General features: G+C 42.9%; 1 protein-coding gene across 1 annotated transcript in view; it reads left to right on the forward strand.

The window, feature by feature from the left end:
• The window catches only part of robo1 (roundabout, axon guidance receptor, homolog 1 (Drosophila)), a 170841-nt gene that overhangs the window by 40437 nt on the left and 102887 nt on the right, over positions 1 to 27517 (forward strand). Inside the window, exon 2 of the mRNA XM_078245597.1 lies at positions 11635 to 11961. Coding sequence (XP_078101723.1) covers positions 11635 to 11961 — 327 coding nt within the window. The remainder of the gene's footprint in view (positions 1 to 11634; positions 11962 to 27517) is intronic.

The raw sequence follows: 27517 nt of genomic DNA on the forward strand, positions 1-27517 counted from the left end.
ATTGATAGACACTGATGAAGCAAAAATTATGGATTTAAAACTATATAACATTTAGGCTGAAATCTGTCTCTTTATTGGCTGATTCAGTGTTGATCACTTTTTAAAGGGTGAGGTTGGGGAAATCAATAAAAACTCAGTGTCCGTGAAAGAAGAAGAGATATCCTCTGGGTGGTTATTTCCACTTACAAAACAGTTTGAAAGGCTGTTGGTGAAAGGGATATTTCTTCTCTTGCATTTGTCATCACAGCTGTCTAGCACAGATCTGATTCCCCTCCCCCCTCCCCCTCCAGAGAACAGGTTTTCTTAGAAATTGTTTTCAGACGTTCAGATGACACACTCAAATTAAGGAATTAGGATACATTTATGACCAAGTCATTGTTTTTTGTTATAGCATGAAAAGAAAACAGCATTTGGTTAGATACACTGTGTACCTGGACAGTTGGTATGTGTTTTGAGGAGAGGACGTGGTAAGTGGGTGCTGGAAAGCACACAGGCCAGTGAGCAGTTGTCTGCAGAAGGAAATTTAATTTTAATGCCAGACTGGGCACAGTCTCCCCTCTGTGGATGTCAAAAGAAAAAGGCTTCTTGGCAGACTTTGCCCCTTCATTAATTTTGACCAAATATTTACTGTGCATCACATGGCATGCCTTACATCCCACTCTTATTTTTCCAGGCCAGGTTTCGAACAGTTTGGGGTGATTTGTGTTCCATTTGGCTGGACTCGGGCCATGCCCCACTCAACAGGCCCATGTTGGTGTCTCTGGGATCTGGCCACATGAGAAACTGGCTCCACTGAGTCTTAACCTTCACTATGCCTCTGGGAGCCACGTTTCACTTTAATAATACCTTGTATCCACAGCTACAGTGCATGAACCACTGTCACATATATGCATGCATGCACAAGCTTTCACACATTGGCGGCCCAATGTGCTCTGTGCTTACCCTTTAACCTAAAGGGCACCAGAAGGATATGTGCCAAGTTTCTGCACTCAGGCATTACCGTTGTACCCTCGTCTGAATGCTGCAACTGGAATTCCCTTTCAACACCCAGCTGTCTGAGATTTGCTTTAGAATGTTTGGGCGAACATTTAGAATAGCCTACATAAGGTCATCGGCTCTGCTCTCAGGGACTGTAATACAACACTGGTCCAACAGTAGACCTGTATCAGCCATGCCATCAACTAAATAGCATTTAAAAAGCATTAGGTGCTTTTTGGCCGTGCCTGCCCTGATTCACTTTGGCTTCTCTTCAGAGCTGTTCTTTTTCTTGGCACTGAGCCCAAATGCCATAGTCCCTGTGGCTGGGCTGTGCCAGCTGAGTGTGCTGGTCCGTCTTCCTCCTTGATGCTCGCCAGCCCCTCCCCTGCCTTCCCTCTACTTCTAGCCATCTATCCCCGGCTACATCTACACTACCACAATATGATTTAAAAATGAATATCTTTTGCTACGTTTACGCTAGGGTTGGGAATCACCAGAGACATTGTTATTGTGATTTCAAACATGCTGCAATATTCTGCGATATATTACAATTCCCAATTTTAAATATGTCTCCAAAAGGAAACTTTGTCAACATCTGTTTCATCTAAAAATATAAATTTCTGTTTGTTCATCTCACATCTCACATGTATAATAATAGATCGATACCTGGTGTCTGTGTATCGATACAGTATTGCCACGGAAAATATCGCGATACTTATGTTAGGTAGGCTTACATTTTCAGTAACGGTTCCACCACGTCGTCGGTCCAAGCAAATAAATCCCTGCTCTTACTTTTCGCCGTTGTTCTTCTTTCTCCAAAGTATTTTCTGTAATTTCAATTTATACATTCATGATTTTCATCTGCAGAGTAACGTCAGACAATCTGCTTCCTGTTACCACTGGCACGCGCATGCGTTGTCAATTGCGTTAATCTGGACGGAGATTAGCTCTGCTACTGGAGCTAAAACTCTTGTGTGGACGGAGATCATTTTTGTTTCAAAACCCCACTTAAAAAAGGAAAACATAGTAGTGTAGATGTAGCCCCAGCCCCCATCATGGCTGCTCACAGGAACAGAATTACTTCAGCCAGTCCAGAGAGTGACACAGAGGATTATTATTGTATTGTTGGACACAGAACTGAGCAGACAGCAGATGTTAAAATCAATTAAGCACACTGGTTTGTATACATTAACCCTGATGTTTCCATTCCTCTGCAATAATTGCATAATATAGTGTGACTGTTAAACGTATGTTTATAATCCATGCTTTAAACTAAATAATTGTTTTTCAAAGCACTAAAGAAATTGTTTTGCTGAAATACAATTTATTAATCCCTTGAGAATTTTAAGGCTAGCAGTTGATGGAAGAACAAGTCAGCAGTGAGACTCCTGCTGTCCCCTGTTGGGAAATAAATGTACCAGCATATTCAATTACCCCTGCTCTCCTATCCTGCTGTTGCAGGGTGCTTTGATGTATCACTGAGAACGCACCGGTCAAACCTCATTAAAAACAGGCAATGCTGGAAAACAAAAACAAGAAGTAATTGCCCACTCGTGCTCCCTTGTGCTTCTTCTCCTTAATCCCACCCCCCCTGTGCTCCGAACCTGGACTGTGGCGCATACACAAGCTTCCTAATAGAGGGTCTAAGGCTGGCACGTACTAATTACGGCTCTTTTCCCAGGATCTCAGCACTGCTGAAGGAATGACATCCCTGACACCGGTGTCGGAGTTCTTTCATGAGAAGTACGAGCCGGGTTTTCTCCTTAGGTCATCGCTGTGAATATGCAGGGTCAACTCGAGGAGGCTGCTCAAAGTCACACACAGACATGTACATTGTGAATAGATTGATAGATGGATATGAGACACACATACACACATCCAGACAGACCGACTCTTTGCTTGCATCTGCCCTGCCCTGTTCAGCTCATCTGCCTGCATGGTCTCCAGAGCCAATTTGACAGGCAGCTTCCTAACAAGCATTCCAGTCTTTTCCACTACAGATTTCCTGCTTGTCTCAGTGAATGGATATAATAAAGCATAGGAGATGCGTTTGTCCTGCAGGAATGAATTCTACCCTCATGGCCTTCTGCAGACTTTGACAGCTTTTATTTGTGTCTAATGACACTCGCTGGGGCTGCTTGGCATCAGGACGAGCTACAGCTCATCCACAATTGTGTCCCCTGGGTTTCTGTTGAAAATTCATTATTGTATAGTATATCTTCCCCTTGTCGTGTCGTTTCACAGTTACACCCTATGTTTCTGACAATTTATGTGAAATTCCTATGGATATTTAAATTGTGAGATGAAAGCTTTATTTGTATTGCTAATGAATAAACCATTATTCTATATGAAGTTTCCATTCATACCTTGTCTATAAGCTGACCGACGACACAAAGATTTCTTTGTGTCGTCGGTTGACTTAAGAGGTGTTTCATGAGCATCAGCACTGCTTTATCATACTTGCGATCGTGCCTGGTGTCTTTCAAATGTGTCAGGCCCGTTTTGGGGAAAGCCTGGAGCAGAAGTGGAAATACTGCTCCTATTGTCGTAGCTCCAGATGGGGGCCCTAGAGCAAAGGAGCACTCTGCTGGGGCTGTCTCACTCCCGGCCTGGCCCGCCAGGGGAGAGTCGGGGATGGTTTTCCCAGCTGACGTAGCCAGATTTGGGGCTTTTGTGCTTTAGGCCTAGGGGACCTTTGTACTCGGATCCCATCCTGATGAGCACCAGTGATTATACCACAGCCCCAGAGAGCTTATGTTGGTAACCTGTGACCATAAGCAAAGACGGGCGTGCTGCTTATTTTTTGTATCATCAGCAGATTCATCACCTCTGTATTGTGGATGACAAATGAGCATCTGGACGATCAAAGGCAACATCAGTGATAATAATGTGCTGCTGAAGGATCTTAATATTTTATTAGTCCATTTACAATGGACTGTTAAAAACTGTAGTTTTTTCTTAAATACTTTTAGGCATTTAATGCTTTTTTATTTAGGCAGAAATAGACAGGAAAGTATAGAGAGAGGGTGTGGTTACGACTGAACCCTAATTGTACGCACGCACCCTACCTACCGGGGCGCCCCAACTGGAACATGTTTTGTGGTTTACAAATCATTGGTCTACTTTCCTGTGTATCACACCTTCCTATTTTTCCTATTTAAATTAAATTAATTGTGTTGGGAGCCTTACAGAGTGGTAACAGTATGTGGACTTTTTCTGATTACTTCCTTAACCTTGTTCAATGTCTTGGCCTTGACAATAACAAAGGAGCTTTGTGTCATGCTTGCATTACCAGCCACCTTTTACTCAAATATGAAAAGAAGCATTGTAATCATCTGTGAGCGTGTGGACTTTGTTTCTATAACAGCAAATACAGCTAAACAATCTAATAATGTAGCGTTGGCTTGCAGTGTTGTGTGTACACTCTCAGGTAGTGTGTTTTGGGTTTGCTTTGATTAAAAAAAGCACACATTTGGACGGTAGTGGTATTTTTTTTGGAAACTGATATCTTCTTCGTTCTCAAGTGCTGCTCTAGCATCAGCGAGGAAAACGTACCCCGTTCTGTTTGGTAAACTGAGACAAAGAGATGAGGAAAGAAAGAGGCCATAAAGATATCCATCATCCCCCTCCATCACCCCACCTCTGGGTCCCCATACACACTCACACACAGGGCTCTAATCCTGCCTCTTAGGAGTGTAAGTGATAGCCTTGTGTAACATTAAAAACAGGAGTGATCTGATGCAACTGGCAAAGGCATTCATGCAGGGCATTCCAGGGTGGGATCCTGAGGTTGAAACGAGAGAGATTCGGTTTCCCTTTCCTGTTAATGTCATCTGATCAGCAGGAGTGCGGTACCTTGCCTTTTCGCTCCGCTTCCGTCTCTCCCTCTGTTTCTCCCTCTTATCTCTGCCCTCTCTCTCCGTTATCTTCTCTAATTCAACAGAAAAGGGTGCCTTTTCTTTTGCTTTCAGTCATTTATTGGCAGGCACCGTCCCGAGCAGGCGTGGCTCCAGTCTCCGCCTGGCTGCCCCAAGGGACACACCCTCTGCTCTTATCTCTGCCATAAATCCCTCTAAGTCCTCTAATCAGAGATTAATGGGACTGTAGATAGGGAGTGCCGTACTGTGCTTGGCCTTCCTTATCATAGACTCATATTCAATATCTCTGCCATTGCTCAGCTGGACATCTGATATGGGTTGTGATGACACCTCCTAATTATAGCATCTGTCTTTATGGGACCTTGATGTTTATGGATGAAATAAAACTTTAACTAAAATATTGCTCATTACTCACATGTCCTCCAGCTAGGCTGGGGTCGTTTGTACTATATTGAGAACAGGACTGAATGACACAGCATTGTGAAGTTTGGTTTATCATTCAATGAAGTAGACACAGTGACAACAGATCTAAATTGCTTCACTGTCCCTCTCCCCTGTGAGTTCTCTGGGGTAAAGGGAAGGTGCCTGGCTCCTTTCCTCCTCCTCATGCTCTGCCAAGAGAGGAGCTGGACCTGAACTTATTACTTCAGCTAGGTGATTGTTTTTGTCTGTTTTTTCAGCCTGCCTTTCTGCTTCTCTCCATCTTTATGTTGAGAGTGATACGTAATAAAAATGCAGTACACATGAGGTCGCCTGTGCGTTTATGTGAGCTTTTAATTGCAAAGGGCAAACCCGCTGTGTTTAAGGAGTGACCCTGGCTCTGACTGAGCTGACCCTGTCTAGCTGTTTCTTATCCTGAGGCTGCTCAGAGTGTAAGTTGTAGTTTTAGGGTCGCCTTTTATGCTTTCAGTCAGAGTAGTTAGATCGGTTACTGCCTCCCAGACATGTAAGCTTTGTTGCGCCACAAACATGATTTTATTGCATTTTGTTGTAGTTGACATCTTGGCTATTTAATCTGACAGTAAATGTTCTCATTAAAGTTCTTCTATTACTAACTGTGGCATTATGTAATCATACACAATCAATAGTGCAGCTATAGTGTCAATAGTATGGGAAGTAGTAGTCAAATCAGCCATTATAAAAACCACAAGTTAATAAAACAATCTAAACTTACCTAAAATTAAATAATGTTTCCCCCTTTCTTACTGAGATATAGGCTATACACAGTACCAGTCAAAGGTTTGGACACGCTTTCTCATTCACTTAAATGGGACAGCATGTCCAAACTTTTGACTGATACTGTATTAGTAAGTATTTGTGGAGGATTTACTTAGATTTTTATCCATTTATTATCATATGTATAGTCCATTATTCTATTCCTTGCAATGCAGAAGCCTAATACAACTCTGTATAATTCTCTGGTTCATCAGTGAAGTGTATGGGCTACACAGCAGTCTGGTGTCTTTGCTAACAGTGACAAACGACTGACAGCTGTCTCATATGTGTAGTGACTGTGTTATATTCTTTTCTCCTGTATAAAGTGGCTGTATTCTCACTGCGCTGCATTTTGCGAAACTCTGATAACACACTACAATTACAGCTCTCTCGCCTGCATCCAGGCGCTGTCTCACTCCCTCTTCCTCTCCTTGCAGTTCTCATGCATCAGTTCAGAGTTCTTGCCTGTGGACTGGCTGTGGCTGCTATGTCCAACAGTGTATTGGTTTTTAAGTTTGCCGTCTGTAAAAGAATTCTAGAACTGTTGATAACTATTTTTCCAGGTCATTTAAATGAATACAAAAACATTATTGTTGATATTTAGTATGATGTCATGCTGTTATACAGTGGTGGAATGCAACTAAGGACATTTACTCAAGTACTGTACTTAAGTACAAATTTGAAGTACTTGTACTTTACTTGAGTCTGTTCTTTTCCTGCCACTTTCTACTTCTACTCCGCTACATTTCAGAAAGAAATATTGTACTTTTTACTCCACTACATTCATCTGTTACAGCTTTAGTTACTAGTTACTTTAGTTACTCCACTACATTCATCTGTTACAGCTTTAGTTACTAGTTACTTTAGTTACTCCGCTACATTCATCTGTTACAGCTTTAGTTACTAGTTACTTTAGTTACTCCGCTACATTCATCTGTTCCAGCTTTAGTTACTAGTTACTTTAGTTACTCCGCTACATTCATCTGTTACAGCTTTAGTTACTAGTTACTTTAGTTACTCCGCTACATTCATCTGTTCCAGCTTTAGTTACTAGTTACTTTAGTTACTCCACTACATTCATCTGTTACAGCTTTAGTTACTTTACAGATTACGATTTTTTTTATTAAAAATCAAACTACCCAACAATATACTGTACATGCCTATAAGTCAAGCTGAAATGATTAGCCGATTAAACACTTTGATCGACAGAACTGTTTCAATATTTTCCAGTCTCTAAAATGTGAGGATTTTTCTGCATTGAATACTTTTACTTTTAATACTTTAAGTAGCTACATTTTCCTGAGGATACATACTTTTACTTAACATTTTAATGCAGGACTTTTACTTGTAACAGTGTATTTTCTACAGTGTGGTAGTAATCATTTTACTTAAGGATCTGTATACCTTTTACACCACTGCTGTTATATTGACAAACCTGATTGAGTTTACCACAATGATTGCCCCTGTTCATTCTGTTATGCTCTATTTGCATGATCAGTAGCAGTCTATCTCTTATGCATATTATTTCGTTGTCAGATTGAGGAAGCAGGCTTATCTCATGGAATATAGATTCACAGTTCATCCATTCCTGTTGCAGGGTGAAAATCCAGTTTAGCCCCAAGACACAGATGAATCGATATGAGGTGGTAGCCATAATGTTAATATACAATGTATGCCTAGTAGTGACTTTGGCTTCTCGAGAACCATCACAAATCCTGTGATCATGCCCTGTCTATCAATTATTGGATTGGGGAAACAGCCTGGATTTCAGTGTGGGCAAATACCCTGGAGGTCTTCATAAGTCCTAGGATGCATACAGATACTGTGTGGTTACTCATGGGTCAGTGTCTGGGTCTGGACCCTTGTGGGGGCTGCACGGATGGGTCTGTTCAATTCAGTGTGCCTATTGTTGCTGTTGGGCTCTCATAGTTTCTTGTTCATTACTGAGATTGCTTTTAGCATTGAGCACAAAGTCACAAAGAATTGTAGGTTTTTTTAATCACCTCCACAGCAAGCACTGGCTCCCTCAAGCATAGTTGTGTGTGTTTGTGTGTTTGTGTGAATAAATGAGAGAAAAGAACACCAAGAGCTCCAGCATCAAGTGCGAGGGTTAAGGGAGAAGCAGAATCTTGCCTCAGGCACCAATCGATCAGATCCTTGCAGTAGAAGTCCCAGCTTCCCTTTGGTGAGGCTGTGTATTGCATTAACTCATCTCACATTTTCTGTCTGTAAGCGAAGAAGGGGGGAGAGGGGGATAGAAAGTAGGAGAGAGGGCGGTTGAAAGCGGCAGAGGAGAAGGAAGGGCAGCACTTTGAAATAAAGGGAGGGTTAGACGACTCAAAGCGAAGCGAGAACGAGACGCTGAGCAGCGTGGTTCAGCAGTGAATTGTGCACTCTGCTTCTCTCGTTTCTGGCTCCGATTTGGTCCTAGGAGTGTGCTGTAGAGAAGGAGTAAAGTTAGCATTTTGGCCTTCTTCTAAAATTATGCACCTGTAGAGGAGGACATGGGAGTGTTTGTGCCATGACAGAATAATCCTTTACTCCGCCTGTGTCTTTTTTTCCCTGCTGAGGGGTAATGGAGCTGAAGTAACTGGGGTCATTCAAAGTGTCTGTGGGGATCAGTACAACACACACACACACACACACACACACACACACACACACACACACACACACACACACACACACACACACACACACATGCACACAATGAATTCAATCAGGAACAAGGAAAGCATAATAGCATTCTGTAACTGATACATTCTCGCACCCACTCGCTGCTCAAAACACACACCCACACACACTTAGGAATCACACACAAAACACTTATTAGAGTTAAATATGAACTGCTGAATATGTATTGCTTCCCTGTAACAGAATACTGTATCTTCCTGTATTGTATTCTCAGTCTGCATCTTAATCGTGCAGATCGGGTGTAATCATCTACAGTAAACAGCCGCTGATCAAACACAGCACTGCCTGCTGCACCGCTCCCTCACAGCTTGCCACATCTAAATAGTTAATGGTCCCCCCATAAAACCCCAAACTTCAGACCATTTCAAATTAGAGAGGAGCTATCTAAATCAGGAAGGGAACAGGCAGAGCAGATAGCGCGGAGCTCTTTAATAAAACATATTAGCCTGCCTTGTCTGGTGAAGAGTGGTGGTAGTGGTGCCGTCTCTGAGGTGGTAATGGGCCTGCGTATGCTAGCATAGCGAGGAGTGTTAGCTCAGCTCTTTGCTCCAGTTCTCTGTCCAACCAAAATGCTGCGCCTCATTAGCATATGGTCATGTAGGTTCAAAAGCTTGGGACGGGAGCAGGTTACAAATGGAGGTTAATGATCTCGGTAGTTGTTCAGCCAGCCCCAATAGCCAGGAAGCACAGACATGTATTTTTTTTTATAAACTTTATTCAGCGATAGCAGACTAATTAATTCTTGCTAAAGGCTTGATATGCCACTGTCTCTAATTCTCCATCTGTTGCTTTCGGTCTCTCAGAAATGCTTTAATCTCTACAGATATGTTTTTCATACGCACTGAGTGTCTATAGAATGACATGCTGAATTACAGGGATTTCTGTGAGAGACATCTTATTTGTTGTTTTGCCACTAAATAATGAATCATCAACTGATTGGTGTTAGTCTAATTGCTCTCAATGAAGTATATGTTACTTGCACATTTTGAATGCAGTGTTCTGTGGCATAAAATCCATTGCACTGCATCTGTAATATTACATCATTTTAAGCACAGAATCTCATTTAATTATTTTCAACTAAAGGCTATCTGAAAATAAATCCTTATATGAATAAATAACCAGTGGTCTCACTTATTATGGCTTATTAAGAGTGGCTTATTGGCTTTTTGTGATATTTGTTTCCACTATCATTGCAGCACATTGCAGCAATACACAACCACTGCAGTTTGTAACCAATCGTTTTAGAAAACGTGCAGGGCATACTGTCAATTCTGAAGCTTACTCCAAGTCTCATGGGAATGTTCATTTTAACAGGTGTAGAAGATGTATGCCCACAGTAAAAAAAAATAAAAGAAAGTCTGCCCCGTTATAAATGTAAGTTTAGAAATTACTTGGAAAGACTCATAATCATGATGTCCTTCATTGGAGTACTGGATTCATTATATTTCATTGACCACACTACACATTTGCGTTGAAGTGATTAATCTTTCCACAGAGCTGTCACTGATTATGCTGACTTTACTTAAAATATATGGCGACCACAAGAAGATGCCTTCTCAGCACCAGATTTGTAGGGTACAGGGGGATGGGCAGAGGGCACATCAATGAAGCAGTGTGGCAAGTTCACGGGATGGTGGGTAAATTAATTGGCGGCCTGTGCCTCCAATTAGACCAGACTCTTTTTAATTGGTCCTGAACAGGCTCCAAAGGCCTATTCTGGGAGATATGGCAAGTGGGGAAAACTCTCTCTCACCCTCTCACACACACACACACACACACACACACACACACACACACACACACACACACACACACACACACACACACACACACACACACACACACACACACACACACACACACACACACACACACACACACACGCACACATACATACTCGCATACTCTTGTGTGTAGGCACACAATGCTTTCACAGCCATCAAGTCCCACCCTTCAGGAATTGACAACAGGAAGCTAATTTGCATGTAAAGCAGGTTTGATAGCTACAGCTGACTGGTCAGAGAGCAATAGTAATGGCCTGAGATAGCACTGGGGTGTTAACCCCCTTGGCACTGCTGTTGGCGGCTAAGTCTTTCTTCAATAGTGTAATCTCTACTCCTGCTCCTTCTTTGTCCCTAAGATATGCGCTGCATCTATATCTTATCTTTTATCTTTTAATTTCCTTTTACCTTAAAGGTGTGTCATATTCTTGTTTACTGTTGCCTTCTTTTTCTTTGTTGCTCTTTGATCTAAGACATGACAGAGTCACATAGCTGGAGCAGTGCTAAGCATTACTAAAGGAGCTGTTACTGTAATTAAAGGGAGACTTTGCTCACAGATTGGTAGTTTATTTGGTCTGTACTACCTCGATCAGCAGTACCTGGCATTGTGCCTCAAAGAATATGTTCCACTACTTTGAAATGATATCTGTAGGTAAATGTGACATACATATATTACTATATATTGTAGAGGTTTAAAGACGCATACTTGTGGAACTTCAATATTGTCGAGGTGATTGTTGAGCTGATCAAAAAGCACAATAGGCTGACATTCTCACCTTACAGTCCATAATTAGAACACGAACATAAATCTAGTTAGAACTCTTGAGAATTGAATGGAATACTAACCCTGTATGGTAAAACGATTTCTGCTAGGTATTTCAGGGAAGCCTGCTATGCTAATTACATATTTCCAGAGGAAGGTATAGTTGGCTTTAAAACTGTCCCATTGAGTTCACTCCAACAGGCCTGTCGGTCTTATGTTTTGTTATTTGATATTTTAATATAACAGTTAAATAAGGGCTTTAAAATCCATTCAAGTGTATAAATCCTCGCAAATGTAAACTTTCATTTTTGTCATTTCTTCTAAGGATCCCGTCTGCGCCAAGAGGACACCCCACCCCGGATTGTTGAGCACCCCTCTGACCTGATTGTCTCCAAAGGGGAGCCCGCCACTCTCAACTGTAAAGCGGAGGGGCGGCCAACCCCGACAGTGGAGTGGTACAAGGATGGAGAGCGGGTGGAAACAGACAGGGACAATCCCCGTTCTCAGCGCATGCTGCTGCCCAGTGGCTCCCTCTTCTTTCTACGCATTGTCCATGGACGACGGAGCAAACCGGACGAAGGTTCCTATGTCTGCGTGGCCCGCAACTACCTGGGAGAGGCTGTAAGCCACAACGCCTCCCTGGAAGTAGCCAGTAAGTGCAGCATGTCTTCTTATTTCTTCTTCGCCTCCAGTGTGGTTGTGAATGGAAGAGTTTGGGTTTAGATGCAGCTGAATAGCAGGCTCCAGTTTCCTTCAGTGTTTCTGTGCTCAATGTGTTCATTGAGTTGGATAATCTCTCAGGAGATGGGCAGGATGTGTTTGGCCCAGCGGTCTCCGTAGGCCTGCGGAGCCTTGGGGGGGAAGTGGCCTGATCATTCCAGGGTGAGTGCTTCTCTAAAGGGCCCATGGTAGGTGGTCAGTAGCTACAATGGGAACAATGCCCTTTCTGTTTTAGCCCTGCTTCTGCTTTTTGTCAGAGAGATAGGTATGAGGTTTTATATTTAAAGGAATGCAATCATTGCATCTGTGTTTAGTCATCTTTTAATGAAGAGCTTTCCCACCCATTTCATTGAAGTATCAGATATTCCCTTTATTGTCTGCCACACTCGTGCAACAACAGGCTAGCTTTGATGTAAAGTGGATTTAAGCATCTTAGGGGGTCAACAAGCAGGCCTGGAGACATATTAGATGGGAGTATATTTGGCAGTCAGTGGGTATCCAATGTAGGATGAGAATATAATCTTTCTAAACCATTTAGTCTTTTTGTGAGTGGTGACCAGTGTTGACAAATTTGTTCCCATGATTCTTTAAAATGCTGCTTTCGTTGGAAGAGGTCATCTCTTCAGATATATTATCTCTTTGCTCTCTTGACTGGTGGAGAGTGAAGGCTGAAGAGGAGAGCTCAGATATCAACCGCTCCTCTAGCATGCCCAGAGGCTGTCACCAACCCGCTCACTGTAATCTAATCAAGATGGGAAAGAAAGAATTGTGTGTTTGAATGTGTATGTGTGTGAGTGAATGTGGAGTATGGGGCATTGTGGGGCTGGGCTTGGGCTCCCGGCTTTTTGAGGGTTAGGGTCTTGGGTATGAGGTGTCAGTCAGATAGAGTAGGACTGCCTGCTGTGCATTTAAGCTGTATGAGTGGGATCTCTGGAGGGTACAGATGTGGCAAACTGCTCTGCTCTTAAGGCTGTTTTCATTAAATTCATCTTCAATGTCAGCAAAGTGAAATGTTAAGTTAGAAGCGTCAGATACCTTAACAGGCTTCTTGATAATACACTGGGTTTTTATGGTGTAATCCATGAGCTCTGCTGTTTAATTTAGAGTGGAAGTCTCCCTTCAGGTGATCAGAGAGGAGATGCAGTGCAGAGTGGTGGTCCAGATGGTGTCCTGTCCTCATATGTCCTGCAATATCTAATGCCAGCCAAGCTTGTCAACTTAAAAATTAAACATCTGCACAATTTAAATGCAATAATCCAAACTACTTTACAGGCAAAATATGATTAGTAGAGAAATACAAGAGAACCCAAATGTTTCCACAGGTCAGAATGCTAAAAATATTTCCCCCAGAAGTAGATAATATAGAGTGTTTATTTCAGAGGTGGATTTTTCAAGTAGAAAAACAAGACACTTGGCAGGAGCCGCGAGGACCAGAGACCAGAGTATCATTGGCTCAGTCTCAAGTTTGGGCTGCTTATTCTGTATAAGGTTCAAACAGACCCATAATGACAAGCCACTGTGCCCTGGCCCTCTCTCTCCTTCTCGCTTAGTTGGTGTCTCTCACTCCCCTTTCTGCAGCTCATGCTTAACTACATATAATTATGTTGTCGGAGCAACCGGGATGGAACCCTGCCGAAGCGAAAAAGGCCGTAGAAAAAGAAAAAAGCTCAGAAACACTGAGTTGACTTTACAAGGCTTCATTTTAACTCCACAGTGAAGAAACTACAAGCCATAAAATCTGGCTCATGAGGGTGTATTAGAAAGTTTCAGACCATTTCGGATTCTTTGTTGTCGTTAAAGATGCTTGTCAACTGTTAAGAGTTGAACATTGTAGACGGGACGTTTTACTCCGACTCAGTGCAAGTAGACGGAACAACCAGACTTTAATTTCCAATAAACTCCAAAGAAGGAAGTGGTGGTTTAATTGTGTTTACTTTGCCTAGCTCTCCCCCTTCTAATGTTTTTACTTTAAAAGCTAAAAACACAACTTTTTGGAGATGTTATTCCAAGAGCCTGGCTTTTACAGTTTCCCTTACTCACCAGCGATTGTTAACATAATCCAAGTTTCAACAAGTCCTGTTTTGCCAGTCTAGGTGAGCTAACCCAGTTTGTTTGGTTTATCATTAACCACATGTACAGTACAGCCCACAATCTCTCTATCTCAGCCTCTTAACCCAAAGCCTGGGCTAATGCATTTACCATGAATCCTGTTTGCCTTGTGTATTCAAACAAGCTTAAGATAGGATTCTTTTCCTGTTATGTGACTGTTGTCTTTGTATTAGAGATGTCGACATCAAATAATTAACTTCCTTTGTGCTCCACGACCACAGAAAATAAAGAACTAAGAGACTGAACACTGAAATGTGTCCTGCATTGTTACTAAAAGGTATTTGAAACATTGTGATTATGTTTACATAACCTGTGCATCTTGTAAAGCTATTCCTGCTTTCACCAAACACTGAAAAAACCAAAAATTGGTAAGATAATTTAAAAGTAATTAAAAATATGCTCACTTTTATTTAGCAATTACTGATACACAGTACAGTATGTGTGCAGTATACTGTAAACCCTGTGACATGTCACAGTAATGCCTTTACCCAGCGCTGTGCAGGAGGCCCTGAGAGGCTCTATGAATAGCTTGTTTCCCTTATTCTGGATGCAGAGAAGTTGATAGTAAAGTGAGGTAATGGACGGCACACTGCTCCACTTGAGCAGGCGATAACCTCAGGGCCTGCTGTCTAGTGGCCTGGCTGCTTGCACAGTGCTGACCGCACAGGGTTGGCTGTAGGCCTTCTATCCACACACAGACTCTTCTCTCCAGAGGCAGAGTTTACTTTTTACAGCCACTAACAACAGAAGCAAAGGGGTGTTTACTTGAATTTGGGCCATTGCATATAACTCTAGTCAGCCAAGTTTATCTGAGAATCTCATTGATCTTAATGCTTTTGAAAAATCTCTGTCACCATGTGCAGCCAGCTGGCTTTGCCGACTTTCTGGTTACTGGGGGGAAGGTCGGGGTTTCGGATGTGTTGAACGAGGCAGGGTTCATCCTGACAGATTTGGGGCCGTGCCTAAGGGTCATCTGGAGAGCGGAGGACAGTCGGCTGGCATGCAGCAGTCTAAAGGCAGCATGGCCACCACCCACTGATCTGAGTACCCGCCTCCCTCTTGCAGGAAACCCCTTGTACTACATCTGTTGGCTCTCAAAGACTTGGGGTCCTCATGTTGCCCCCTTCTGCACAGCCCCCACCTCAAACTAAACCCCTCCTCATGACACATAACATCTGAATTTGCTCTATCTCACATTTCTTTCTCCCCTTCCCCTCACTCATCTCTCCTCTTTACTCCTTTTATTTCTCCACTGCTACCCACTGAAATGGAAACAACACCATTGGAACAGCTTCTTTCACTACCTGGTTCCACAGTTATTATTTATTTGTCATGGTGTTTGCCTTTCATTAAGTTATTACAAGAGTGACAATACAGTGCATCAGCTCTCTGTTTTTGAATTGCATGGACTTGCTCACGTCTTTCCCTCTTCTTCCATCTTTCTTATTTCTGGGTACCATATGGACTCTTTTTAACCTCCTGTTTCTGCTTGGCAACTGGGAGCTACAAACATAAAATGAGACTGAGTTGAAGAGTGAATGAAAAAGTGAGTGAGGTAGAGAAAAAGAAAGAGCAGAGAAGGAGAGAGCAAGAGCAGAAGGAGAAACAAACAGGACAGCTAACCCCAGCAGAAGCAGCAGTGAGTGTGCTGGCAAGCTGCCAGGGGACTGGAGGCAGAGTGTGTTACAGCTCTGTGGCAGTTATTTGTCTCAGCGAGGTTGAGAGCAAATTGGTGCAAACGGCACAGCCAGGGTCTGCTTCATGAGTCAACATGCAGCTGAGGCGTGGGCTCCACACCACAGACTCTCCTCGGCCTCCACTCCAATCTGTTTTATATTGGAATGCAGACCCCGTCTCCACAATCTGAAAGCCGTGTGTGTGTGTGTGTGTGTGTGTGTGTGGATGTCAAAGCTGAACTCTGCTTTGCTAAAAAAAACTCATACCAGTGTAAAAAGTTGTGCATGCATGCTGTTGGCTTTCAAACAAATCCCTGTACATTCATTTAATCAATTATTTTTTCTTGCTCTAAATAGTTGCTGCGTGTGTGCTGTTGTTCAAGGCTATCCCAGTGCTGTTAATCTAGAAATTACAGCACATGGGAAACAACTGACACCCCCCCCAGCACATAACTGTCAGCTTAGTCTTTGTGAAACCTCTGCAGGGAAGATATGTTCTACACATGCATTTCAGTTAGTCTCCTAATCCATATATGCAGAGAGCCGATTTTATCATGCATGTTGCATGTGATCTGTTGAACCGAGCATATTTAGCTCTTCAGGGTGTTTGCATAAATCAATGTAATCCATGTTATTAAACCTGCAGCATCTATGTGCTGTGTTTGGTCGATACCTAAATGCCATTTTCGGTAGAGAATTTCTGTGATGCACAACAGAGGTCGGCATTACAAAAATGTGTGGTGCCTCTAATGGCATGCTGTGCTTGTTAGTGACCGGGATACGTACCTTAAAACTTTGCCCATTGTGTGAGACACATCCTGGCAGATATCAGCTGATATAATTTACCCAAAACGCACTTGTCACTCCCTGCAGTGACAGCACCCTGGAGTGAAGAGAAAAAAGATGCTCATGTCTCTTTCAGTCATGTAAAAATGTGTCAAATGTCACACCGATTTTGGGACTTGTAGAGCTCGGTTTGCACAAACACACAAGCAAAACCTCGCCCACACATCGCCCGCCCCCACAAAAACTAATACTGCTGGCTTGATGCGAGGCCATGAGCTCAAAATGCTCACCACGGGAAATAGTGTAGTGGAGCAGCGGATAAGAGCCAGAGCAGAGTAGCAGGGCAGCTTTTTAGAGATTTAGCTGCTTTGTGTTGTTTTACAGCAAACACTGGCACAGAGCCTGAAGAGAACACACATCCTGCAGAGTGAGAAAAAGTGGTATGAATGGATTGGTTAATATCAGAATGAAGCCTTCAATAGAACAAGATTGGTTGAGGCATTACTTGCTGTGTTTGGGGAGTGCGTGAATTGTGTGTATGTGTTTGATTCCATCAAGCTGTCCACTGGTCTAGTGAATAATGTTTAGAGTGTTGTGTGAAGGAGTCTGTGCATGAGCTAAGGCAGGTGTACAGTCATGGGTAAAGGAGCCTGCTCAAAGTCCCATCAATCAGTCCATGCTGCACCCGTCTCTGACTGCCTACTGGGCTAGGGAAGAAGAGGAAGACACGGCCCCCAAAAGTACCAAAACCCCCCATTTTATCTCTCCTTCTGTCTCTTTTCTTCCTACAGAAAAAAAACAGGATGAAGACAACCCTGGGCACAGTTTGAGATTTTGAGAGGAAAATCCAAATTAACAGAGCAACGGTGATCCCTACTCTGTATCTTATCTTCTGCATTATCAGTTTGTCACGGTGGAATTTAGGAGGAAATTGCTCCACAAAGCAATAAATACAGAGACTTGGTGAATGAGGTACTTTTTAATGGCAACATAAAATACTTCTTCAGAAGGCTTAGCGTTGAGTTTAAAGTCCCTTTAGTGTGACGGATATTTGCTTGTTTGATCTCTCTCTCTAAGATAATGATAAAGAATGAAATGCATTAGATGTGCTGAACAAGGCTGTTTCACACTGACATCCTCTCTGTTTTTGCCTTCTTGGATCTCTGTGTGCATTCATGTAGGAAATGGCTTGTCTCTTCTAACCAGGAAAGGAATGCTGACTTATGGAGCCCACATTAAGCACTTTCCTGTTTCTGTGGAGTTTTTTGCAGTCCATCCATTCACACATGATGACATTGCCCAGATATCTGGGGCAGTAGTCGAGCCACAGCACAGCTTTCTGTACTGGTGTCTGGACACTTCCCTAAACTCTTGTGCGTCAGAGCTTTTTTTTCTGGTCGCCACAGTGACTGCTTATTCATCTCTATGTAATCCTTGCCTCTGGCTTTAGCTCAGAACAAATCATGGGTAGGATGGGTGCAGGCTCCCAGGATAGTGAAGTATGATATTAACATTATGAAGTGCTAGTCTGGAGCAGATAAGATACAGTATGTGAGCTCTTGAGTTCAGTGGTCCTGCACTTCCACTCCGGAGGACTGCTGATAGCAAAGGGCCTTCACTTCCTCTCCTCTTAAAAACCATCTACGTTGTTTGTGTGTGTGTGTGTGTGTGTGTGTGTGTGTGTGTGTGTGTGTGTGTGTGTGTGTGCATGTTTCAGTGTGCAGTTAAGTGGTTTTTTATGTGCATCTTTTATCAACATGTTTCCATATTTGTCTGAGGTGTGTCTTTGGCTCTGCTCTATATGTGATAAATGCTCTTGGTGGTAAGCTGTGTGTCAGTGCTTGTGAGAACCAGATGAATGTATGCTGCTGCTGACTCTAATCTCCACTTCTTCTGCGGAGACCTGGGTATTACTCTTGTTGTGAGCTGTAATCTCTTCTTGGTTCTGAGCCTCTCCTGTGGCCAGAGAGGCTGTGCATATGTGTGTTTATGTGTCTGTGAAGTTTGTGTGTGCGTTTGTGCTTACGTTCTGGTGTCTGGTCATATGACGAGGTGTTCTGCTCTGCGGACATTGCTCTGGTTATTAAACCTGGGTTAAGCCCTCACTTGAAACCTCCTATCATGCTCCTCGATCCGAGACGATGGAGTTAGGGAGGATTAGGGGGTTTGGAGACTGGAACTACAGGGATTTTCAGACAACATTTTGGCAAAGTTAGAAAAATGTGCACAAGGGGCACACTCAAGGTGAGCCTGGGCCCACCTTGTGATGGCCTGTTTTTTTTTTTACTTTTCTTTTTTTCTTGGCTTCACTGTTTACTCCCAAGAGACAGACTGCCGATTCACCACCTTTTAATAGTTTTTCAGCTATCCTTAACTCTCAGCAGAGTGCACGCATCTAGCCGTGAACTTTTGGTTAAAGTACCGCAAGGGTACAAAACAAGACCAGTGGAATGTGAGCCACGTACTTGACAAGCTTGCTCCAAAATACTGAGTTTCAGTTGCTTTTGCAAAATGAAACAAAACAAGGTATGGTCTTTTTTTTATAAGCATAGTAAACAACATATATATGTATATTGGCACAATCACATTCTGGATCTGGTTCTGGATATTTAGGTGAAATTGTCAATGAACTCTGGCATTATTCACGTAAGTATATGGCACACAGGTTTGTTTTATCCCTGACACGTGTAATTTGTGGATTTGTTGGGTTTGTGGAGGTGTTGAGAGGCAGAGCTTTAGTTGTCCAACAGCAGTCATAGGAAGACTGTTCCTGTTTCTGCTCAGGTTCAATAATAATAATACATTTATTTTTATAGCGCTTTTCTAGACACTCAAAGACGCTTTCAGTGAACTGATAACACAGGAAATGGTGTCTGTGCCAACCTTGTGCTATATCAGCCATTATCTGATATATCCTCCCTTTGCAACATGCTATCTCCTGTTTTCCTCTCCTCTCCTTTCTATTCCTATTACTCCCTCTGCCTTTTCCCACTGTGCTGCTTTCCCTCGCTCTGTCTCCTGGAAAGAGAAGAGAGACAGGCTTTATTTCCAAGGCCTTTGCGAAGGAGAAGGGACAGGAAATCGGGGAAGGGGGGCATCTGAACTTTTATCAGAGTTGTAGCATGTTGCTGTGCCTGGAGTAAGACAGGCAGGTCAGGCAAGCGGTAGAGCCAAACACTGATAATGATCTGCCTCATGCTGTCTGACTACAAATGAAATGCAGTCTACTTGCTGTTGACTGTGGATAGTCACAGCCCTGCCATCAGTCAATGACAAACACAAACAGGGGATACATGATGGCATCCAATTGTCATCTAATTGTCCTTGGTTGCTGTGGCAGCTAATCTGATCATTACAGCAACAATTGGGAGAAAATGAGTTTCTCCTTGCCATGTCATAGACACAAGAGTGCGTTCTGAAATAGGGCCGGTATGAGTGAGAGCTGTTGCTCATTATCATGGTGTAGCTCTTATGCAAGCTCTCTGTTATTCTAACCTCTCTGTAATGCTAGCAGTTCTTTTCTAAACCCCAGATATTCAGCATACTGGTTCTCACGTTACAAATGAAGGGATTGACTCCATTACCGCAGTAATGATGCACTAATGACAAAGGACATAAAAATAAGTATGTGAACAGTGAAAGCAACAAACTAACACTGAATGTCATTGAAAGTATGCAGGTCACATCTGAAAGAGTTAGATTGACTTGTTTAAACATCTGCCTCATCTTATTTACATGGAGAATGTTGTTTACACACCTCAGGCTTAACTACATGTGCGGCGGGTGAACATAATCATCCTCAATGGAGTGTATGTAAACATATACAATAGTCTAATTAGGGCCATAAGGATGAGGGCAGCCTGACTGAGTGATGAATAGAACAGATACACCCTCACCTCTTCTTTGTGCCTGCTTGACCTTTCTGAACAGGGTGTGGCAAGGAAACAAAAGGCTCTCCATGTAACCATATACTGAAAAGAGTTGGATAAAAGACAGACAGGGGGACGTCATGTGTAAAAGGAGAGAAATGGAGAGGATCCATTCAAAATTCAAACAGTAGTCAGTTGCTGTGGGTAAGTTTGAAATAGTTGACATGTGACTCAGTGAGGCCCAGTATTGAATGACCATAGTGCTGCTGATAGGCTCGGGGGTGACATTTCTATTCTCCTTCCAGACCTCTCTCTCTCTCTCTCTCTCTCTCTCTCTCTCTCTCTCTCTCTCTCTCTCTCTCTCTCTCTCTCTCTCTCTCTGGTGCCTCAGCTCCATTTAGCCAATTGGCTCCCATCTGATGGATGGGATAGAAAAGCCCTTCAGTGACCTAGTGGGATAAAGCTAGTCCTTTTCCCAGTGTTCTTCACTTCCTTAAAAATAGCTTCAGGTTTGGCACTCACCTGTGCCAGTTTTCAACACATATTTAAACAGTATCCCTTTCTTGTACTTGTCGTGCAGTGTTACTCACTCATAAAAGGTGCTGCACAACTCCCCTGTTTCCCTACAATAGGGTTGGGTACTGACACCTGGTGCCAATATTAAATGCCTGCGCAGCTGTCTGGTGCTTCTAAACGGACAGGCAACAGAAGCATCACTGCACGTGATGCTAGTTAACATTACACTTGGCAGCAGCAGATAATGTTAGCCTACCATTAGCTGATAGCTGGCTTAAACACAGTTAAAATGCTGAAAGCTAAACGGTCTAACGTGTGGCTGTATTTTACTTGAATTCCAGGATTTCCTCGGATTTCAACACTGGGACGTACAACAGTGTGCAGCTGGTGCTTTCAGTTGCACCTCGTAAGCTCATGGTGCATTCAAGTGCAATTTGAGAAACTCTTGTAAAGCACCCTTCTTACATCTAGTGGTTGTAGTTTAACAGCAGTTGACTGGTGAAATAAGTTATTATTACATTTTAAATACATTATTTAAATTTGACCAGATCGCCTGAATAAAAAACAAGCTGTTCTTTAATGTCGCCAACTGGTGTTTTGTGATCTTCTTTATCTTTAGAGTATCGGTTCAGGCACAGTTTAGGCACTAGCCGTATTTTAAAAGTATCGCTTTAGCACCGGCATCGGAAGAAACCCAAATGACACCCAACCCCAGTGGTAGCAGATGATCTCTGGACCTGGCCTTTGCGTCCAGTCTCGTTTTTCCTTGCCAGTGGGATTAGTGGAGAGTGCCGACTCTGCAGGTGGAGCCGTAAGTTAATTTACCCCACTGTTTGGAGCTATAATAGCTTATTGATTGCCTGACAGAGATGCAAGAAGCAGCATGGAAGGGCACAGAGAGGGGAGAGAATAAGTTAATCATCGCTCAGTGTGTTGCCAGGATTTAATCACATTACCCAAGGTTCACCACTGCCATGTAAATCCACTTTCAACCTCTGAGGAGTTGGAGTGACTGCTCTGAGATGGAGGGGACCTTGCTGATTTCGTGAAACCTTTCCTCAGCTGCGGTCTGGTCCCTGCCGGCCTGGTAGTCCCTGCCCAGCACCCGCCTCAATCCTGTGGGATGCACGTTCCCTGCCCAGGGGCCCGCCTTTAATTCATGCTAAGCTGTTGGGTTAATTTTAGCTATGCTACCCAGAGGTGACCTCCATCTGTTATAGTGCTGCTCAGGTTGTCTGAAAAACATCAGCCTGGCCTCCATGATTCAGACCATAACTCCCAGACAGCTGGTTGGGCCATCACTCATTTCTTCCACCAGGCTTTCCCAGGCTAAAGTGCTCCTGTGCTGTGTGTACATTATGAGCAGGAAGGTGTGTGTGTGTGTGTGTGTGTCAGAGGAACTATGGCCCATTAGCACTGCCATCATATACACATTCTCACTACAGCTGGTTACCTGTAAACTGCACATGCTGCTTTTAACTGGCGGCCCTCTCACTGCAAGCACAGATTGTGAGAATGCTTCCCTATTTTTTTACAGCTTTAAGCAAAGCTGCCATTAACACTGTGCTCTACATTAGTACATGGACTGTAGCAGAGCTAATTCTGTTTAACCCCAGAGCCAGGACTGATTGTGCTACTACTCTTGCAGTTTTGTTAGGGTATCACATTGGCTGATGTTTAGACAGAAAGCAAAACCAGGTTAAGCTATGGTTGGATATTGCCCATGCTTCAGCCTGGCTTCTGTCAATCTGTCTGCAGCCAAACGCTCAGCTAACCAAAAGCAAAACAATGGCACGGAGAGGTGAAAGAGTGAGATAATGTAAACACAGAGACAGAGAAATCTTGACCTTGCACCCCATCACACACAGACACACCGTCACTGACCTGATGGCCAAATTCCTGTCTGGCATCAACAGGAGCAACATCTGGCAAAACTGTCCTGTCCACCTTAACCCACATCTAAAGCTCATCAGGTCTCATCACCACCAGGACTCCGTGTACAACGTTTAGATTGCTTTCTCGTCAGAAAAGCCTTGATGTGCTTTAAAATAACTGCACGGAATCTAGTGGTTTGAGATCAAACCCGCAGAAGGAGAGATGGGACGGAACAACAAAGACAGGGATAAATTGTTGAAGAGAAAATAGCGGACAAGCTGCCATTAGGATGAGAAAGTAGATGGTGGCTCCAGTTGGACGGAGATTCTCTTTTGGCTCTTGAGGGGAAGATAAGGGGACAGGTGGTGTTCTGTTCTCTCAAAGATCTCCTGACAGCTGGCAACGCTCTATAAGCATGCTGCCATAGAATGTATGTGTGCGTGTCCCGGAGAGTGTGATGTGCGTGTTTGTGTGACATTTGTTTGTGAGTATGTGTGTGTGTTTATAGCTACATGTGGCTGCATTTGGGGGTTGTTTGAGCCCCTGCCAGCTGAGATATCTCCCTAAAGTCACTCTCAACTCTCTTACCTTAGGCTTTTTTTGGTAGATTCCTTGTTCTCTTTCCTACTCACGGGCAGCCCCGTGGCATTGGGCCATCTTTTACCAGTCTGTTCTACGAGAATATTTTTCTTCATCTGTGTTAGGGCTTCAGTGTATAGCAATAATGTGTGAAAGCAGGTTGATTCCCGTTCTGACCCGGTTAAAACGTAAGGAGTGGTCTATCCATGTCACTCAGTCTGATGTTGATTTTCTGTTGCCACTTCCATGCCTTTTTATGTGACTTTGGACTAGTTGCCTCTGTTGTACTGCTAAAAACTAATGTTAATATTTCTGTCATGACTTAAGGTCTAGCATATTGTATCGAGCATTGTATCGCTTTTAAACTGAAAATAGAAAACTGTACATTTCCTCGTCTAGTCCAAAAATATTCTATGTGTTTGTGTTTTAAGTGTGCTTTTCTCATAAACTTCATTTCATGACCAATTAATACTTTTCCATGTAAAGCAGATGCCAGGATAACCAATGAGCCAAAACAGAAGGGACTTAAAATTCCTCTGTGTTGGCCTGGCAGTATGTAGTGTTCATGTACTTTGGTTAGTCCGGAGTTCTTTACTGTGTTGGCTTTGGGCTGGTTCCACATACAGCTCTGTGTTTGATCGGGCAGTGTAGCGGTAGCCACTGAGAAGAGCTCGTGTCATCTCCGTGACAGACAGCTTTTGTTTGCAGAAAAGAAAAAGAGATGGTACTAAATGGGCCAGAGGCGGTTATTTGCTGTTGGCAAACAGACACTGTCCTCAGTGGTGAAGCACTCAGTTGCCACTGTGGCCTGACAGCTGGCTTTCATCCCTTGGCGCTGCAGTGTTTGTTCACAATGCAAGTTGCTCTTAAATGTAACTCATGCTCTTAAACTCTTCCATGGCCATCACGCTCTGGTAGAGGCTCAGAATAAAGATTCCCCTTCCAGCACTGCTTTTGGTCAACAGAATGGGAATCCATTTCCCAGACCTTTATTGATTGATGTCAACTGTGATAAGAGTGCTCTTTCTGTTTTCGGCCAAATGGTTTCTTTGAAGTTGCTATGATTCCTTTCAGCTTCCCACCTTCAATAGAACAGTTGTCCTGCACCTGATCCATTGATGTTTCACGCCCTATAGGTCACCATGACGAGGACGCCCTCTACGCTGGGGAACTTATTCATATGCAAAAATGAATGACAGTGTTTTCAGATGAAAGAACTCTCTTCACCAACACCATCTGTATCCACTCTCCACCTGTCTCTAAATATACCTGTCTTCGTTATAAGCCATGGCTTCCACTTCATTTGACTCCCTGTGATAGGAGCGCATATCTGATCTAATCAGCTGTTAAACTAGTCCCATAATGACATTGAATATCCCTTACAGACCATAATTACACTTACCTTCAGCCCATCAAGCACACATATTTCATCATTTATGCACAGTGACTCGATCAAGATTCCTGTTGGCTTATTTTCCCTGAAATGTGCATCTCATCAGGATTTATTTAGACTGAAGCTCTTTGTAATTAACAATTGGTGAGGCAATTTTGCAGATCAATACTTTCTAATTGCTTGGGGTGGTTCTCACACACCCCCACCTCTTAATTGAAAGTGTGTATAAAAAAGGAATTTTTTTTTTATAGTAAAATAACAGTTTTGCATGCATAGTTTCATTTTTCATGCAACAGCTACGTACCACTGAGAAGTATTATTTAATGTCTCCTCATGTACTGGAGGCATATGTTTAGTATCTGTCCCTTCTAAGAGTGGCATATTTATTTTCTGAAAAATGACAGTAATGATCAGTCTCTCAGCAATGGTTGTGGCTAAGCAATGCTGCAAGAACAAATCCTTCGCAATGACGAAAGATGACACGCTACATGGACTCTTTTTAGATTCACTTTGCCACAAGAAGAATTTCTGCTGCAGTGATTTCAAGCTTGAATTGTATCAGAAAATATGGTTTCCTTTCATCCCGCAGAAGATTCCAAGTATTTCCCCAAAGGCAAAGCCACATAAAGTCAGCTTTGTCCTCCAGACACACAGATGTTATTATAGCTGTCCTCATATAACTATAAATATATTCATTCTGAACATCAACTGTTATTCATCTTGACCATAAAGTTGTAATTAGTCGTATCACATTCACTTTGGCATGTCCTGTTGGACGCAAGGGAAATGTCAGCATTTTCTTTTTTGTGATATAGAACTGTTTCATTTAAGTCTGTCCACACAGGTATTGCAACCGTATGTGTCACAGTGTGGATGTCAGATGGCAGTGTCATAGTTTTGTAGAATTCTGGTTGCCTGACACACATGTCTGTAACCATGAACATTCTTTTGTTTGTGTAAATTTGATTCCTGAGGTTCACAGGTCAGATTGTTGTTTCCAACTTGCGTATCTTCTGATTGTATTCATACCACAAGACAAGTGTACATGAGAGGGTGTCAGGATATTTCCAAGAGAGGTAAAAAATCTGAGTCTGGTCAAAGGAAGGGAAAAACTAGGCCAAGTTCTGGACAGACAGCGTTTTGTCTCATGTTGTCTGGAAACTGTCACAGGAGAAGAGATCAAGGTGACCATTGCACCCATCCAAACAACCCTGAAGCCCATGGCCACTGGCCTCTCATTCCTCAGGGCAGGCAGAGCAAAGCATAAACCCTTAAAGCAGGTTTTAAACAAACAGTGTGGCGGGGAGGCTGTGTGTGGCTTTTCTGTTAAAATGCCTCTGTCTCCCTCTGCTCTCCAGAGCAGCGGCGTATCCCTTCCTGATGTATCTCTGCAAGGTGAGATAAGACTCTCCCTTAGCCCGACTGCTAATCCTCTCAGTCACAGATGGAGAATGAGCGCCTATCCGGCTTGTAGACAAAAGGTTTGCTGGATGGAAATGGTAGACTAGACTTTAAATACACACCTGTTATTACCTTGACTATCTGGCTTTTCTGAGGAATCCGGTGAAGTCATAGGGACATATTTTATCTTAACAGGTTTCCCATTGGTCATGGGGTTTTGGAAATATCTCTGCGGAGACAGGGAATGTCAAGGGATTTGATGAATTTCCTGGACAGGTCAAGGATTATCAAGCCATTTTTCAAATGTGTAATTTTAATTGATTATCTCAAGAGTGTTTTCCATATTTTTTTGCAAGTTGATTTTCTCCTCAGTAAATCCAGATGGGTTTATCACTCTGAAGTTTTGGATGAAAATATAGTTTTTTAGATCATACAAATGATTCTTCTTCAATTCTTCAACACAGTGTATCAGTAATCATAGTTCCTCTTAGTCCCATGTCTCCAGTTGATCTGTAGCGTGTGCTCATAGTTGCAAGTACTGTAGGCATTATATTCATCGGTCAGCTTTGATGTCAGGTATAAAAAAATTAAAAAAACAGTTTGGGTGCACTCCTGTAGAACTAAGTTAAACAGATGCTTGCTTGAAGTTTTTTCCTGCAAATGATCATCAGTGAGTTTGTGGAACAAAGTGAGACGGATGGGACCCAAGGGAAAATCTTTCAGCAGTGATGTGGGTGTGGATGTGTGATGTGAGTGTGTGTATGTGAGTACTTGTATCTGCACTTTGGGTGTGCAGACAGACTCCAGCTGAAACCGATTTATATCCTGGACATGCCTGTATTCATCAGGGAGCTCCAGCATCACTCTGTCCTGCTGACAGCATTGGCCTTTAATTGGCTGGCGGGGTTAAATGTCTCTGGACTGGACCAATAGAAGAGGTACTCGTCTGATATGGACAATGCCACAGTATGACCCTTGGGCCAGGAACACAGGGAGTAGATAGTAAACAGTGGTTAACTTGGAAGGATTCTTGGACTACATTTCACCCGCCATCCATGCTGCATCACTGAACTTCGATTGCCCCCAGCTGTCCTTTCCTTACCAATATTATTCCCTTTGTTCCTGATCCAAAGAAGTGTCATCATCATATTTGCAAAAATTACAGGGATTGGGATTGAGATAATGAAATTTAGTCGTGCTATGCATATTGCTTAGGCTGGAATTACACTTAGGGTGATGAGTGAAAGTAGACAGAGTGAGTGCATTAATAGTGTACAGCTGTAG

The sequence above is a fragment of the Sander vitreus genome, chromosome 3 (assembly GCF_031162955.1).
Source record: "Sander vitreus isolate 19-12246 chromosome 3, sanVit1, whole genome shotgun sequence".
In the NCBI taxonomy this organism is placed as follows: Eukaryota; Metazoa; Chordata; class Actinopteri; order Perciformes; family Percidae; genus Sander; species Sander vitreus.